This window comes from Corvus cornix, chromosome 1, assembly GCF_000738735.6.
Source record: "Corvus cornix cornix isolate S_Up_H32 chromosome 1, ASM73873v5, whole genome shotgun sequence".
NCBI classification, from domain to species: Eukaryota; Metazoa; Chordata; class Aves; order Passeriformes; family Corvidae; genus Corvus; species Corvus cornix.
The window spans coordinates 27,459,281-27,477,032 of NC_046332.1; the positions used below are offsets into that span (position 1 = coordinate 27,459,281).

General features: G+C 39.9%; 1 protein-coding gene across 2 annotated transcripts in view; it reads right to left on the reverse strand.

Moving 5' to 3' along the window:
• Positions 1 to 17,752, reverse strand: part of MAN1A2 (mannosidase alpha class 1A member 2) — a 136,004-nt gene continuing 118,252 nt past the window's right edge. The window contains exons 11-13 of one of the 2 annotated variants that reach the window (XM_010396079.3): positions 14,713 to 14,885; positions 7,205 to 7,320; positions 1 to 4,726 (exon numbers count right to left, since the gene is read on the reverse strand). In XM_010396079.3, coding sequence (XP_010394381.2) covers positions 4,594 to 4,726; positions 7,205 to 7,320; positions 14,713 to 14,885 — 422 coding nt within the window. In that variant the 3' untranslated portion in view covers positions 1 to 4,593. Of the gene's footprint in view, positions 4,727 to 4,760; positions 6,114 to 7,204; positions 7,321 to 14,712; positions 14,886 to 17,752 lie in introns of those variants that run through there. The other variant, XM_019283823.3, reaches the window with a different exon arrangement.

A 17,752-nucleotide genomic window follows, 5' to 3' on the forward strand; every position in this document is an offset into this window, starting at 1 on the left:
TTTTCACTTAAAGACATTCTTTATTCAATCTTTTTTATATACAATATTATTTTTTAATCTGTAAAAAGTACATATGCAGGATTCCAGGTCAGAGGCAGAAGGTTTCCACATCAGAAGATAGACTTTCGCCCTTTTTTTATTTTGGAGGAAAAAATAATCTGTCAGTTTTAGACAAAGCAAGAATAAAGGCAGAATGCAAATCCAACTTCCACCAAGCGATTAGGATTAAAGGCAACAATTCACTGTAACAGGTCAGGCTGTCTCTTCCAACTTTGGTGGCTCCCAACTTTCCTGGGCAATTACAGAGCAGTTTGTTAGAAGGTGCTGACAGCTGAAGCAGCTCGTGCTTATCATCTCTGCTACAGTTGGACGCACCCAACTTGCAAAAGAGCCTGGGTTTCCTCTTTGTATGGCAACTCCAACTCTTGAGTCAGAAGACTGTTTCTCAAAATTCAAGGAATTCAAGAGGGATGTCTTACTCAGGGTGAAAGGATCTCCCAACTACAGTATGGATCAAGAGCTTGCTTTCATTTTTCTCTGGTATCAAGAAGCCTGTTTCTTATTTGTCCCCTTATAAACACAGACTAGGCTTAATAGTGTAAATATCAGGCTCAATTTTCTAAAAGCCTGCTCCTAGAGCCCTTAAAACGTAGACTGCCTCACCATCTTCTGTGGGTACCATCACACTGTTGATTCTTTCAGTGTTCATCCTGTCAACCTCTTCTCCATTCACACTGAGGAGAGTCACGTTTTGAAGGTTTGGAATGGCATTTTCCCATGGACAGAAGAGGAGATCATAAACAACAGCCCAATGGGCTTTGCTTAGGGGGTGCACCTCTAACCTTAAAGGATGGTATTACAGGGAATGTGTAATTACTGTCACTTATCAGAACGCAGGCAACATTCAAATCTTGTAAAATACTGGGTGGGAATATGTCAGTGCTTGGGAGCTAGAACACAGTGATCCACAAATTTGGAGCAGGCAGATGAAGGAACAGCAAAGGTGTGACTGGCACATGGAACTACTTGCTTTTCCTTCTGCTCCAGGGCACTTGCTATTTTCTATACTTTTCTTGAACATTCCCTTTTAAGGGCTATATTGTGCAGCAAAATTAACACTCAGAGTATCATTCAAGGGTTTTGTTTTTATTTAGAGGACAAAGCTAAGAAGTTGACTTCTTGACTGCAGGACACACACAGCTCCGGGGTTGTTAATGGAAGCTGCAGAAATCTGGCCTCTTTGAAAAGTCAAGCTCTAACTGTTAAAAAAAAATTTACTGTTGGCAGATCCTGACCAACAGGCAAGTTTGAGGCTTGGAATAAGAAAAGAACCATACATCCTTGTTTTGACTGCATGCAAACAGGAAACAGACAATTCTGGGATTTCCAGGCTCTTGCCCAAATCCAGTGTGCCAAAAATGTACATGATTTTGTTTTTTATTTTATTCTGTAAGGGGAGAGGGTATTGTAGAAATTGTAAAATGGGACAGCTACCTAAACAAAATGAGGATTGTTTTGTTAGAGAGTACAGTGCAAGACTCAGAAACAGCTAGGACTAAAAAGTCTTTTTTGTGCTTAAATTTACACTCTTATCTTCAAGAAAGTAAGACAGCAGCAACAGAATGAAAATGGCAATATTCACTGTACCTCATGTACCCAGAGGGAAAACAGTCTGAACTTTGGGTTGCACATACTGCCATTTTGTAGATCAGAACCTACTTTTCTGTGAAGGACTCAGAACGAGGGCACATCACTTCAGTCAGAAGTTTCAGCATCTGTCGTGCTTGGTAATTAAGCACATACCTCACCCAGAACCCATTACCTCCAAACTCTGCTTGATCTAGGAAATCTCAGGATGAAATTTATGAAAGACACAGCAATTAGTCCTTAAAATGCATTATTTTTGATAGACTCTGCACATCATTAGCTTCTGGAGGAAAAGGATAGTTGGTATTTTAAAGAGTGATGGAGTATGAACTGACTGTTGTTGGGGAAACCGGAAAACGAGACACGAGACTCCTTTATTTGGTACCTGCTGCTATCTACACAAAGAAATAGAAGTACTGTAAATCTGCTTTGAGAAAAACACCATCCCATAACATGAAATGGCTTAGTCCTCAATTCAGGCATTCTTATGGCAGTAAGTTAACCCACTGGGATTCATGGAGAAGTTAAATTTGAAGGGTTCCTCTTTAATTCACAAGAAGGGGATGGAGGAGGAGCAGCAATGATAAGAAGTTTGCTGCTTCTGGGACTCCAGAATTCTGTCCTTGACCTTCCTCTGAACAGACTGGCAGCCATTCTACACCTGCATTTATCAGGAGGTGTACAGGGATGGGTGTATGGGGTGGAAATGCTTCTATTATTTTTAACTCTTTTTTTTTTTTTTAACAGAAGAGTTAGCTTTTCCTCTTTCTCCTTTACACCCAGAGAGATTTAGGAGAACAAGGCAATCAAGTGCAGTTTTAAACTAGTAAGAGTTCTCACAGGATCAGAAAAACAATTTGAAAACACAACATAACTGAACTTGGGAAAATGAAAAATTACTAGTTCTTCAGTAAGTCACTGAATAACAATTAGAAAAATAAATTTATGTGGGGCCAGTAATAAGAAGCCATTTATTAAGCTACTTCTAATTTTAAATAAACAATTACTGAAATCAGTACTATTTACTATATCAATTCCTTTGTAAATTCTCAAATTATTCTTAAGATACTGCTGCAAATTACAGTAACAAAGTAACTGGGATTAAGATACAAACATTGAGACTGGAACTTTTTCCAAGCTCCATCTTTAACTTCTCTTAAACTAAAGTAACTGTCTGGAAAAAAGCATCTGATAGCATTTTTACTTAGATCATATGATGATTTCTATGTCTAAGTTAGTGTCACAGACAAATGAAGAATAATTTTGGGGGGAAACTCTACGGTCAGATGTATTATGATATGGAAAAAATTTTTTTGTATAAAACTTCATATAAAAACATTTTTGAGGGGAAAAATAGCACTCACTCCCTTTGCTGTAGTCCACTGAAGAGTTCTTCCACTTGCTTCAGTACAAAACCATCATCAAGATTTTTTAAGGACTCAGCCTGTGCACTAATTAGGAGGGAAACCAGCACCTAAAGGCTGTTTTTCAGCAAAGGGGCCAATCACCATGGCAAAAAGATTTGAGAGCTATATAGGAGAATAAAAAGAATAATTTGAGCTGTAAGGGTTCTGAACAACAGTAAAAAGAGACTGAGGAAGACAAAACAGAAAAGACGAAAAATCTGGAAAGATTCAACTTTTTTTAGCAAATAAATGACTGAAAAAGACCCCATTTAAGTAATACTGTCCAGCCAGCCATGAAGTACTTGAAAAAAAACCCATGCAGGTAGCAGCATCATAAATTAATGAAAGAAGAGACTCTTCAGTTTCTTTTCCCAGTCACATGTAAGAGATGTTACGCTGTTTCCAAAGAGCGTGTTGGATTTGTACTGGGGCACCCAGAAGAAAAGCAAGTTTTGTAAAGTAAATCAAAGGCAGTTTTAGGCTTCTGTCAGACACATATATATATATATATATATATATACACACACACATATATAAGTGTAAAGAAGGTTTTGTGAATAGTCCAAAGAATGAAACTTTTAGGAAAAATCCAGCTTGTGTAGAAAAATACAAAGCAGCAAACTCTTGCTGCTTAGCTTAAGGGGAGCTTCTTTTAGTTCCATATCCAGTATCCTCCTATATAAATCATGAGACTGTTATGCTCATGTTGTCATCTCTGTTTATTTAGATAAAAGAACCAGGACTAAGAAGAGAATGGTTTTTTTCATGTGACATAATTTGGGAGGAAGAGAAACTTAGGCTCCTTCCTACTGCTATGATATACTCCAGACTCTGGCTGAGCTTGCCAAATGAACTAAGCCCACCCTGCTGACAGTGAACTACAAACCAAATGCTTACTAATTGATTTTTCTTTTTGGATAGAAACATTATTTTGAAAAGGGAAAATGAGGAGGCAATACTTTTTGCACTCTAACAGCTTAGAGGCTCTGAGAATGGCTGCCAGTCTGGATAAACAGACAGTCCTTAGAAAATTTGGACAGGTACAGAAAGAAATTCAAACCCTGATGCTGCTGGTGCAGTGGTGTTGCTTTTTGTTGTTGCTTTGTTCATGCCATCATAAAAAAAAAAAAAAAGAAAAAGAAAACCTAGGTATTTGGAACCCACCCAATCTGAAGAGGTGACTGTGTGTTGCTCCTTGCAACAGCAAGCAGCAAGTTCCTCTCCCTGGATAGGAAAGCTTCTTCTTCCTTGTGCTGCTGCACTGATATTATCTGTAGATTCCATGTCTTGCCAGGGTTCAAAGCGCGTGAAGTCTCTGTCCTGCAAAAATCACACTCACGTGTTTTGGTCATGTATAAAACAGAACTTTTAACTTATTTATATGTTGAAGAGCTTCGTTTCCCATGCCAATACTTGCTTGACTCGGGGGTCTAGGTTTACCAAGTGTCTGTCTGTCTCCTCTCCTGCTTAAAGTCTCAAGTGGTCCATGTAAACAAAACAGAGCTGAAAACAGTCTCTTTTCCTCTTCATAGAGCTGTTTTTATCGATATGCAGGATTTCCTGACAGTGTGGTGTTGGCTAAATGTAAAACAGGCAGAGGATGAGCTTCTGTGTTAAAAACCCAGTTGTCTAATGGTAGAAGATCATCATTGGAGAAAAGCAGATACAAATACCTGGATACCAAGACAGAGATGAAAAACACGGGTATTAAAGCAGAGCACAGGCAGGCAGGGGCAACAGAGCAGCTTCAGGCCCCACAGTTCAGCAGCTACAGCTATATACAAATTACTTGCTTTCAATCTTTGTACAGCACACACACAACCTTCCCTATTACGATGATCTAAAGTCATTGTTATTATGATCAAGCCCTTCAATGAAAAGTTGTTATAAAGACAGCATTTTAATCTTTCCAGGAAACTTGTTTTTCAAGTCTCCTGTCAAAGACTTGCAGTGTAAAATAAACATCAAGACACCAACCACAAGTATTTGGGGGACAGGAGAGCAGAGAAGAAGTTGTCAAAAAACTTTTCTTAATGGAGTAAACCTCTAATCCGAACCAAAGATTTCATAACAGCACAAGAGAAGCTAGTAAACTGTGGCAGATATCTGATTTGTCATCACTGTTCTGGAAGCTGGGTCAGCTTCTGGTGAGAGGAGATGAGACAATAGATTGTGGAGAGGGGTTTTACAGAAGTTGTACTTTACAATACAATGCAGAGGACATCAAGGATGTAACAAAATAAGGGTTACTGGACATATGCAGGAAAAAAAGTATTTGATGTTCCTTTTTTCTTAATGCACATTTTTGAATGTGGTTGTGCTGTACTCTGTAGGACATACTGGTAGTAGGGATCTGTCAAAGTTGCCTAACCCAACTGCTAAAACTCAAGACATTTCCCTTGTTACAGAAAACCTGACTGTGTGAGTGCAAGTGCAACAGCGTGGGCGTACAGGATCTCTCAGCTCCTGCTTGCTTTCCTGCCATCCAGAAAAAGACAGCTCTTGCTGCAACCGACAAAGAAAGGGTGTCATTCCCGTTAGTGGACTCTGACACGTCCAGAATGTGCACACTTGTTCTGCTGTTCCTTCGTTCTCTCTCCATCAGACACTGGCAGTGTCTGCTGCTTGCAGCCATGTGTCACTGCCTGATCAATTCTCCTGCTGCCTTTATTTGCCAGCTCTATCCACAATCCAGTCAGTGGGGCTCTATTTTTTCTTTCCTTCCTCATCAATTAACTGTTTACAGATAAAAATTTTTCCAGAGATGATTCAGTTTTGTCACACCTATCTCGTCTCTTTCTCCACCCTCTTCATTTGTCTTTGAAGCACCAGGCCCTTCCTTTCCTCAATACTTCTGCCTTGCTCTCTCCTGCTGGAGCTCTCTGAGCTCTTTCTCACCACAGCAGCAATATTTCATCTTACTCAAACTCACCTTCCTCATTTGATTCATGCTTTCCCTTTGAATAACTTAAGCAACCTATTTCTCCATCTTGCTCCTTTCCACTCAACAGGTACCTTCATGCCAGGTACTGCCCAAAACTGTCATAATCTGCGGTGTATCTTCAATGAATTGAAGTATCCAAGCAGCAAAAAAGCGTATTTGGGACAGTTACGAAATTTGAATTTGAGAGGAACAAAGATGCAGAAGTAATCATCAATAGCAGAAAAGATTACAGCAAGTATTCCATAAAACACATTTCATGCCCCTCTTCTGAGGAACATCTGCATTTTCCTCATGACATCACACCCAACCCTTCTGCCTTTATTTTCATTTGGGCTATCTTGCTTGACCTTATGTTCTTTGCTTTATCCCAACGTGAAACCAGTTTCCGGTTTGGCTATGCCAATTGCATCAATGTTGAAACATCTAATATCCAGCTCTTCAGTATACCTTTGTTTTGTCCCACAAGCAGGAAATGCCCCAACCCAAACGTCAGTAAAAATTTCTGAGTTCTCTCCTAGAACTGCCACCTTCTGCAATCCTTGCACTGTAGTATATCCAGTTACTGAATGATGCATCAGTGAATTTTCAGATCTCCTTGTGATTATTTAAGATGCAGACAGGATTCTGGTGATACATCAAAAGTCAGCCTTGTCACCACAGAAATCCCTTAGGAGCAGATTTCATTCTCCCATTTGGCTTTTATAGGCAGATCAATCAAATAACATCGGGTCCTGGAGAGGTACTGTTTCTCTGACCTGACCTGTTTGAAACTGCTGCCTCTCTCTTTGGGACCATTGCTTTTAGTCTCCAGAAAATGAACTTGAAGAAGTAAGTGAAATAAAATTAAAGAAGACAACAGAGGAGGTAGCAGTGGCTGACTTTCTTTTTATAATGGTAACGCGAGGCAACAAAGTATTGTGATTGCGTAGAGGAATTTGGTAAGGAGCCAGCAGAAGGACAGAATAGCCACACTATCCCCTTACACATGATGAACTCAGAGCCCCTTCTTCCCAGTGAAACACGCTGTGATGCCTGAATTAGGCACAAGAACTGCCATTTTCAGGACCTGCTTTCTCCCTGTTCCATTTTGTGCTCCTAATACTCAAAATCACTCTTTGCTTCCATCAGCTACCTGTGGAGCCACTATATTCTTCTAGAATTTAGATGAGAGCTTTCACAGAAAGATGCAGGAATGAAAAGGACTTACTTCAAAGTTTCAGCAAGGAAAAAGCTCTGCTGTACATCGTCATATGTAGGAGATGAGGAATAGACATCCTTGACACCAGAAAAGCCACCACTAACTCGGCAATACTTCTCAATTGCCTGCAAAAAGGAAGGGAAAAGACACACAGAATTTAATTGTAGAACAAAATTTGGAAACTGTAAAGCATCAGGCTTGATCAACAAAGAAGGTGGTTCTTTTCACACTGCATTATTCTGCCGTGAATCTCTTTGTTGGAGGATGCTATGGACATTAACAGTTTATGCTGAAAAGAATAAAAACCAGACTGGACACGTACAGAAGTAGCATTCTTCCAGGGTTATTAATAACACCACATATGGCAAACTGCTACATGCTAAGAAAGTATTCTGGGGAAGAACCCTTTCCTTCCTGGGTTTTACTGTTGGCTGATATTGATGACATGACAAGGACTCCATAGACTTTTTCTCTGAGCTCATACAGCTCCTCGTAAGTAACACCGAGTGGAACATCCATCACTCAAATCAATGCAATATGGGCTATGACGTGCACAGGAAGTAACAAACATCCCTAGATTTTGGAGCTGGAAGAGTCTGAAAAGTTACAGGAATTCTTTGACTAGTAGCTAGTCACGGAGACTTACTGGAAGTAGAAACAAAATACTGTACTCATCTTTGTGGACTGTTGATTTCATCCTATAAACTCTTCTATCTGCTGCTTTCTCCCCTCATCTCCCTCTCCTACATATGCTATTCTCTGTTTCCCCTTTATACAGTTGAAACTCAAGTCAGCTTGTGTGCTGGACTGCAGCAGAGCTCTTTATCTTCAAAGGATGGAGTTTAAATCCATACATCTTCCAAGAAGGAAGGGGCCAATGGATTCCCCCTGCCCCCCAGCTCCAACACAGTACTGTGAAAAGCACAATGGAAGAGGAGGAGACTGGAAAGAAAGCATTAGCAGCTCGGAGCACCTCTCGCCTACACTTTTATTATTCCACTCGCACACACGACCTTACAGCACACAAGGATATCAGCCATTAAAACTGGCTCCGAAGAAACGACTCTGAAATGATTCACAGGTTATTTGTGCTTCCCTGCTGCTTTGACTGTGCTTCCTCAGCAGACACCAACTCTTTTAATAGATTCATGCAGGGACAGAAAAGAAGCAGGGATGAAGGAAAATGTTTGTCTCAAGATGCCTGTCATTACCAATGACTGAACGTAGCTACCTGTAGTTCAGTAATCTATGGTTCAGCCTGATAGCCTGTGTGAAGCTCCTCTCCACATGGTGCTTTAGGCCCAGATTTTTGTTAATTTTGATTTTTGCTAGTTATACTCAACAGAAGCTGAGGGGAGTCAAGGCAGGGGAGCAAATAAGTTTTGAACGATGCCCTTTTAATGCACAGAAAACAGATTCAATCAAAACTAACTCTTCAAGGACCTCACTATCGCCTTTGCATATTAGAAATACTGGGAGACAAAGAAGAATTTTCCACTGGACAAATGCACAAATAATGTCAGCAGATGCTGTCACTGAAATCGGGAGGAAAAGCAGAAAGTTGAGCAAGATACTCAGGAAAGTAAGTCACAGAGCAGTAGTACTACAGCTGACCTCCTCCTAGAATACACTCTTGCCCTGTGGAAATGCGAGACTGTTCATGAACCGAAGAATAATCCAGACTGTACAAAGTTCTTTCAAATTTCTGAAAAGCAAGGTTTTTAGAAAAGCAACTGGAGAGACTGACAAAAGGATTTTATTGGAATGGCTGTGGCTCTAGAGCCTGAGCTTATGCCAAGAAAGGTACAGTCTTTCTTGGCAAAATCTAATTCTTGCTGTAATTCCTCATCTCAAGCACTGCTTCCTCCAAGTTTGGATGGCAACACTCCATTTTTTGTTGGGACTTGAGTCTAAAAGAAGAAAGTGTCTGGATGAATTCTTTTCAGATTTGGTTGCTTGTGCAAGCTAGGGCTACACTGAGACTATTCACATGCTGAGATCTGGGTTGACCAGATTTCCCCTACTGTGAAGAGAAAGGTGTATGTGACACATCTAACCCAACAGCACCAAATGCATGACAATCTCTTTGCATGCTCTTGCACATCAAAAGTAATGCACCTACTACATAGCAGCCAAATAACATCAACAAAACAAACAACTACAACACCACCCTCCTCACACAAAATCAAACCAGACCAACCAACCAACAACAACAAAAAGGAAAGAAAAAAATTAATTGCTTAGCCAGCTTCTGAAGAAGTAACACATTTGCATGTTCCTCCCCTACAGCCACTAGGGAGGTGTTACATAAATAAACAAGAGCCAAAGCACTTTTGCTTTATAGGCAGAAAATAAAGTGCCTCCTCTTGCCACTATCCCCTTTTATAATACAGCAGAACATGACCTTGTGTCTGCTCTAAAGCATGGCAAGATGGAGGAGGAAGCCCCAGTGGTTACAACTCCTGCCAGAATTTCCAGCATGCAGAGCCTGACCATGCAGGTGTTTCTCTGGTGAACCAGTCAGCAACCCTGATGCTGTGTGCCACAGCTTGGACAGGAGAAACCTTCTAGTGACTGTGGCAAAATGAAAACAAGGAATAAATGGTACCACTGTTAGGACACCATCTCCTTCCTCCAGAAGAATTAAATCCCCAAGTCAGTGTAAGAGACAAAACTTGCTTATTTTGGAAACTGTAGTTAATGGACAGCACTGAGATCCTGCTCTGTGCTGCAAAGGTCTCATGCTTGGGTAACTAAGTGCAACACTGGTGAAGCCAGCAGGCCTGCAAGCTTGGAGAAAGAAAATGTATGATCTATATTAACTTTTTTTTCCTTACAATTACCAAGTAACCTTGTATCTTCAGAAATTTTTCCTTGGGAAGGCAGACTCATGCTCAGAATAGGCAAAGGATTTACCCTAGCTGATCAGAGTTCTACACAGTACAGGTAGTAATGAACTGTACAGGAAAAAAAGCCTCTGAAAGATTGCTATAGAGCTATTCATCCAAACAGAAAATTTTAAAATACAAATAATTGACCTTGATTCAGAGGTGTACAGAACTTCAGGACACTGGCTGAAAAGCCTGGTGCCATAGACAAGCTGCTTAAATGCTACTTGAAAATTTCAGTGTTGTCTTCACACAGACCTCAGAGTATTTGGTGTAGTGGCATTGGATTTGCCACCTGGATACACTTTCAATCCAAAGTTGAAGACCAGTCTCCCCGATAAAAACAACGCTAAATTTATTGCACCCCAGAATACAGGGAAGCTCCAAGATGACTGGAAGGGTATTAAGGTAATGCTACCATTATGAGGCACTGGCAAACTGAATAATTTTAGGATGGCATACCTGATGTTAGTTCCAATCAATTACAGAAACACATGGAAAAATATAGAAGAATTAGAGGATAATTTACACCAATCAGCATCTATCTTGGTCACAAGCTTGATTTAATTCCTTGAGAGCTACAAATTTGACAAATAAAGATAACTGCAGAGCTGTAATATAAGCTTAAAAGCTTCTAAGGCAATTGACAGGGTACTTTAACATGTTATGGGAAGACAAGGCAGCACTATACTATATCAATATAATTCAATTTAAAACTGACTGACAGTGCTCTAAGAAGGAACTGGCAATGCAAAATCATCACAAAATAGAGCTGCTTCTCACAGAGATCCACAAGGAGCAGTCTGAAGTTTTATCAATCACTGCAACACTGCTGCTGGCTAAAATGACATACGTAAATAACAGCAGACAGTGTAATCTGCTGGTAACTGGGTGCCAGACAAAATGAGTTTCATAAAACCAGGCACATACTTCTAAATCTAGTCATCAAGACTGTGTAACTGCAGATCCAGGCTAGCCTGGAAGGTAGAGACAACCTCTGGAACACAGAGAAACTTCAAAGACTTCCATGGCCATGTAAGAATTCAGTCTGAGTTCCTGACATTGTGGCAGATGCACGCACAGGGACAGTAAACAGGGAGACAGTAGCAGGGACACAGTTTTGTTTTTGCACAGGCTGAATTTTTTTTTTTGCTGAACTCAAAACTGGAGTATGCTATTCTAGAATTCATTTTTATGGAAGGATGATGAACTAATGTAGGTTCAGGTATTTGGACAAAATGTTTTACAGTGAGAGACAATACAATTTGTTTAGTATCTTCAGTAGAGTCAGTAGCAAGCTTATGACAATCTATGAAAATCCTTTGGAAAGAAAACATGGGAGAAAAGACATTTTAAAATGGCATAGGAAGTCATAGGAAAATCCAGTGATTGAGAGCTGAAACTAGGCAAATTCAAACGGGAAATAAAACATGTTTTTTTTAACAGCAAGAGTAAATAAATAATGGAACAAACTACAAGAAGTAGTGGATTTTCTAGTTTCCTTTATTCAAGTACCAAATAGAACAGGAAAATATTCAACAGTGCGCTCCTGTCAAATACACGTGTCGCTACTCAAAAGTGACACAAAGTGAAATTTCAGTGCCTGTAACATACAGGGAGGTCAACGTGAACCTAAGTTCCTTGGAAATAAAATTTGATGTGCCTCTAGATTGGACCCCAGCTCCTTCAGTTTCTTTGAGGGTGTTTTTTGTGGCATATGTGACTTTTCTTGACTGTGCCAACAACATACCCATAAAAACTGTGCCAGTTTCTTCACCAGCTGTCATACTCACAGCTTCTAACCCATGAAACTGTGAAACCATATTTCTTTTACCTCCAGCCTATGTCTGGCTCTTTTCTGTCTACTGTAATTCACTAAGTAGAATCACAGAATGGTTTGGGTTGGAAAGGACCTCAAAGATCATCTAGTTCCAACCTCACTGCCATGGGCAGGGATGCCACTCACTAGACTAGGTTGCTCAGGGCTCCATCCAACCTGGCCTTGAACACTTACATCCACAGCTTCTCCAGGCAACCTTTTCCAGTGCTTCACCAGCCTCTCAGTAAAGAACTTCTTCCTAACATCTAATATAAATCTGTCCTTTTCAGTTTAAAACCATTGCCTCTTGACCTGTCACTATATGCCCATATAAAAACACCATCTCACTTCTTTTAATAAGCCGCCTTTAGGTACTAGAAGGCTGCAGTGAGCTCTCCCTGTGGGCTTCCCTTCCCCAGGCTGAACAATCTCAGCTCTCTCAGCCTGTCTTTGTAGGAGACGTGCTCCCACCCTTGGATCACATTTGTGTCCCTGCCTGGAACTGCTCTAACAGGTCCATGTCCTTCTTGTGCTGAGGACCCAAGATCTGGATGCAGGTGAGGTCTCATGAGGGCAGAGAGCTACAGGTCTGTCCACTCCATCTTACTATCAATCCTCAATTTGCCTGAAGTTAGCCCGAGCTTCAGGTCTTGTCTACTATTTTCACTGTTAGTAGAAGCTCTGACGAACTGAGCAGCCTCTGTGGTGCAATCCTGCTTAGTGAGATACACAAGTCCACAGCAAAGAGTTGAACCCTTCATTCACACAGCTCAGATTAGTAATTGGCCTTACATGCCTATTGTGAAGTGGTGGCTCTTACTACTTTCAAATAATTAGCCTAAAAAGGATTTTAGTCATTTTCTGTATTTACCCTGAGTATCCTGCATGCATATTTCTGTAATACTTCAGCCAGCCCTCCAGCACACCATCATCCAATTTGACTGGCCCAATACAATTGAGATGAATGTTGTCTCTTGTGCTAAGTATAGTATTAGGGAGAATTAGCCTTTTTTTCGTTAGGAAAGAGATAGAGACCCTGTCACAGGGATTTATGATCACTGAGGGAATGTAAGATTGAACTTCCTGTTTGTTCCTCCACAGATACTGGATTTGGAGAGATGTAACAAAACATGCCTTGGAAAAAGCATAGCTTTTGCATTAAAGTGCCTAAGTTTTGCCAAAAAATAGAGGTAATAAATCCAAGTATGTTTCAGAGGTTGGAAGGCAAAAGGAAGACAAATTCAGACAGTGTCGTACAATAGCAGTAAGCCAACTGCTCTGCGTGTCACACCAGATTCTTCTCTATTTATAAGTGACAGAATAAACACAGCCAGAGCTGTGTGTGACAGGAAAGAAGGAAAAGTAGTGAGTAGGTGTGAGGAATAAACACAAGAACTTATTATCTACATGCAATGAACAGAAAACCCTGAGGAACAAAAAGCTTCAAGCTTCTGTGTCAGTATGATGGTGGGGTAAGAAAATTCCTAATTGTGGGAAGGAGGGGTTTGCAAAACCATTTATGAAGAAGTCAAAAATATTTTATGGCTATGTTCAATAAAGAAATCCTTTATCAAGGAAACAAGCAGAAGAAGTCTGTAAGGACAGAGGCAATTAAGCACATGGGCTGCTTGATTTACAGCTTCGACGGAGGTTGACAGAAGGATAAAATAAAATCCTACCCCACACACAGAGAAAATTGGAGGCAGGGGAGGAGGAAGGGAGGGTTTGTTATGAAAGCATTAATGAGGACCAAGATAATGAAAGCAAATGAAAAAACTGAACAAAATGCAATTAAAAGATATGCTTTGCAGTGTGCTTAAGAGACCGATCCTGGCCTGAAAATCTTTATATTTGTAAATTCTTTAACCTATTACAAAGGACCTGACCTCAGTTTGAATCATCCAGCCATAGCTTCTGAAAGGAGCTGGTGTTAGATCAGCAAGCATTTGTAGTATCTACACAGGCAAGAAGTAGGTTATGAACTTTGTCATATTAGAAACATGCATAGTTTGGGGAGGGGGATGATGAGACTCAATGTTCAATGTTTCGGAGACAGCGGCAATGCATTCTGGAATACAAATGCTACAAATGTGGAACCTGTCTCCAGAACAATGTAATTCTGTTTGGAACAAAACAGACTAAAAGGCAAAACTGCACTGAGTTGCAGCCTTAAAATACTTGGTCTCTTCTATGTGGTTGCAGCTGTGCTGAGAAATGGATAGGAATGAGCTCGGCTAAATATTCTGAACCTGTCTTAACTATCTTCCACCCAATAAATACAGGCATCTCAGAAGATCTCTTCCTACTTTTTCCTGGTCTCTTGCTTCTGGGCCAAAACTGAGTTTCAGCCACAGAATAAACTTATCCAGACTCCTGGTTTGTCTCTTCCTTTGCTCCTCCCTCATCTCCTTTGGCTGTAGTCAAAATATTTCATTACTGTCTTGTTATCTTTAATGCTTATTCTCATCTCTGAAACTGGTTTTGAGCTGTTTCCAAGGACTGCTGGAGTGATAGCAGGGAAGTGGAGGAACTCTCAGGGGCTGTGGACTACTGATAACAGTAGGAGTCATGACTAGCGGGTTCTATTTCCATGTCTAAAACTCACGAGCTGTGCTGAATGTACCTCTCAGCTGAGCACCTGACTCAGCAGATGTCAAACAGCAACAACTATGTGCACCCTCATATGTACCCCAGTTTTCAGGAACCTGTTGAAAATCAATTACAATTGAAGTGTTTCAGAACCATGAGACTGAAGTGCCTCCAAAGGGAAAATGCACGGAATTAAGTTACTGACGACAATTAATAGTTACCTGTGTTGCCTCCCAGCCCCACTGCCTGTACTTGGGATCGTGGGTGAATCTCCACATATACCAGTAGGTCTCAATCACCTCTGGCCTTAGGATGTAATACTTCTCATTTTGCCGTACTGCCACCGCCTCCACGCCACCATCAAATTTGAACGCTTCCGGGCCCAGCTTTAGTGCTGCAGAGGAAACAAACAACAAAAAAGTAAGAAAAAATTTATTCCAAACCAATCTTTGCGTGAAGGATGGGTAGGAGACTGCTATATGCCAAACTTGTTAAAAAAACAGAAACTAGCTTGTCGTTAAGCAGTCTCATAAATATTTCCTACTATTGAGACCTACAATTTTTCTTATTTATCCAATAATTTATCCAATTCCTGTGAGAAAACTACCTATTTTGACAGGACTACAGTAATCCTCTTGAAAACTAATGAAACACTAAGAATATAAACACACTAACACATTCAATTTTAGCATAAAATTGAAGTGACCGACATCAGTTCTTTACAAGCAAAACACAAAAAGAAAAGAACGGTCAACACAGGTTTTGATGTCCTTTGATCCCACCCAGCACAGCAGGAAAAGATCTTGGAACTAAACCAAGTAGCATCATCCCAAATAATCTGTATCTTTATCCAAACTGTTGGTTTAAGGACATGCTGTCAGGCCACTGTAAGTGATATACTGTGATCTTCAAGTAAAGGGCTTACAACTGGCAATGAAGTCTTAACTACACCTGAAAATAAATCTCTGAACTAAGAGATTCACTATTTAAGCCCCTAAAGGAACCTGTAAAGGCCCTGTGCTGGCACCTGGAAGACTACTCATCTAAGAACAACACACCTGTAGAAAAACTGTCTACAATGTGAAGTCGCAATTACACATATTTTGTATTAGACAGCTGCACATTAGTCCTCAAATTTAACATTAATAATGTACTCTTATCTACAGCTGCACCTCACCATTTGTTTTGGCAGAGAATTTTTAAGGCACTGAACTCTGAAGCTGCACTCGAGCTTTAAAAATTATCAAAGCAATTAATCATGTAATTCCTATGGGCTAGAGGTTCAAATTAACCATGGTCTCATGGGTCTGGAAGGGGAACCTTAGAATACTATAAAGAAAAATACGAGCAACTCTCAGTGCATGCCCCAACAGAAAATCTCCAAAAATGTTCCTTAATTTTTTTGTTTTCAAGGGACTATGGCTCTGGATGCCAAAAGAAAAAGCATCACTCTGCTTCAGCCACATGAATGGTAAGGGAAACTCCATCAAGAAATGTTTATTTTACTTCTTTCAAAACAGGCCAGTTTTATCAGTTTCAGTTAAAAAATTAAACAAATCTCACTATAAAATGGAGGAGATCAGATACAGCATTCTACCTATCCAAAATTCTGAATATAAGAATGGTCATAGTGAACCAGATGGAATTTTGTCTGCTCCAGAATAAAATCTCCAACAATGGCCAAAATCAAACATGGATGGGCACATGGAAGCGCCCATCAAGTATATGAGATACCTTTTCCCATCTTTTCTACCAGCCTCTAATGTTTTTGAGCTCAAGACTTCTCCCAAACTAGACATACTTTTTTAGGTGGTCAGTAATTCTTAATAGATTGATTTCCCAAGTACTTATCTGGTGCTTCCTTAAATCTGTGTAAGCCTTGAGCATCCAAAACAACCTCTGCTAAGGAGTTCCACATCTCTAACACCTATTTGATGCAGAACCACTCTCCAGTCCCTGTGCAATTCTGCAAATCTGCTGAATCCTACCTAGAATGTTCCTTTTCCACCCTGAATAATACTATCCAATTTAGTTGTGCCTTGAATGGAAACTGTTCCATGCCCTTAGTTAATCTTCTTGCCTTTCTCTGCAACTCTACCAATTCTACTATATCCTTTGTAAAATGAGAGGACCAGCCTGAATAGAGCAAAAAAAAAGTGCGGACAAGATTAATACAGTGACATAACGACATTTTCTATTTTGCTCTTTCTCATTTTGTTTTTCCTGAGTGTTACTGAGTTGACATTTTCATAATCTTAAGGGCAATTTCCTGAATTGCAATGGTCAGTTAACACTCATCATCTAATATGAGTTTAGGAATGATTTTTTCATAGGTGCCTCACTTTGCATTTAACTACACTGAATTTAATTTAGTAATTTATTATGCAATTACTCATAAGGTCCTTGTGTAGCGCTTTTTTTTGCTATTATCAGCACACTTACCTTACTGTTCCTGCCCTTTCCTGATCATTTATATATGTGTATGTTTTATTTATATATAACACATATTAAAATATGAAATGGAAATATACATAATGTGTATAAATACAGTATACATTTTATACACCTATACACGTATGTGTAAATATATATCAAATATTTCAGTGTACCACTGGTTAACCAGCATTTATCCATTGCAAGAGTGGACTATTTACCTCTATCCTGTTTTCTATATTATGCCTATTTTATTCCTCTGTACAGGTACTTGCTGCTTAGATAGTAACTGCTTAATGTCCCTAATTGGCCTTGGTAAAATACTTGTGAAAAAGCTGTTTAGAAATCAGGGAAACACAATAGCTATGTTAGTCCTATCCACCAAAGAAGCTGGATTTCAGGCAGTTCTGGTGACCACCACCTACAGAAATTGTGATGTCTTCTCTTGCTTTGTAGCCTGCTCATGCATTAAATCTTTAGTTATTTACTCACACCCACTGTTAATACTATTGGGCACTACAAGAAATTAAACTACCCAAGGATGGGTGACCTCTGCACATTGTGATGATTTCACCGAACCCTTATCTGAAACCAAGGATGTAAAATTAATCACAGCACTTCTACTAATAGTCGACTAAAGAAAAGAAGCTATTATGGGCACAGTACCTTTCAGGGGCCATTCTTCTAAGCCAAGAACCATCTAAGGCCATTTTACAATGCTATAGTGCTCACAATATAATCCAGATATTTTCATATTAATAGCGCTGGTAGGTTATAGTCTAGGCAGGGAGAGCAGATGAGAAACAATTTCATACAAGTGCAAAACTG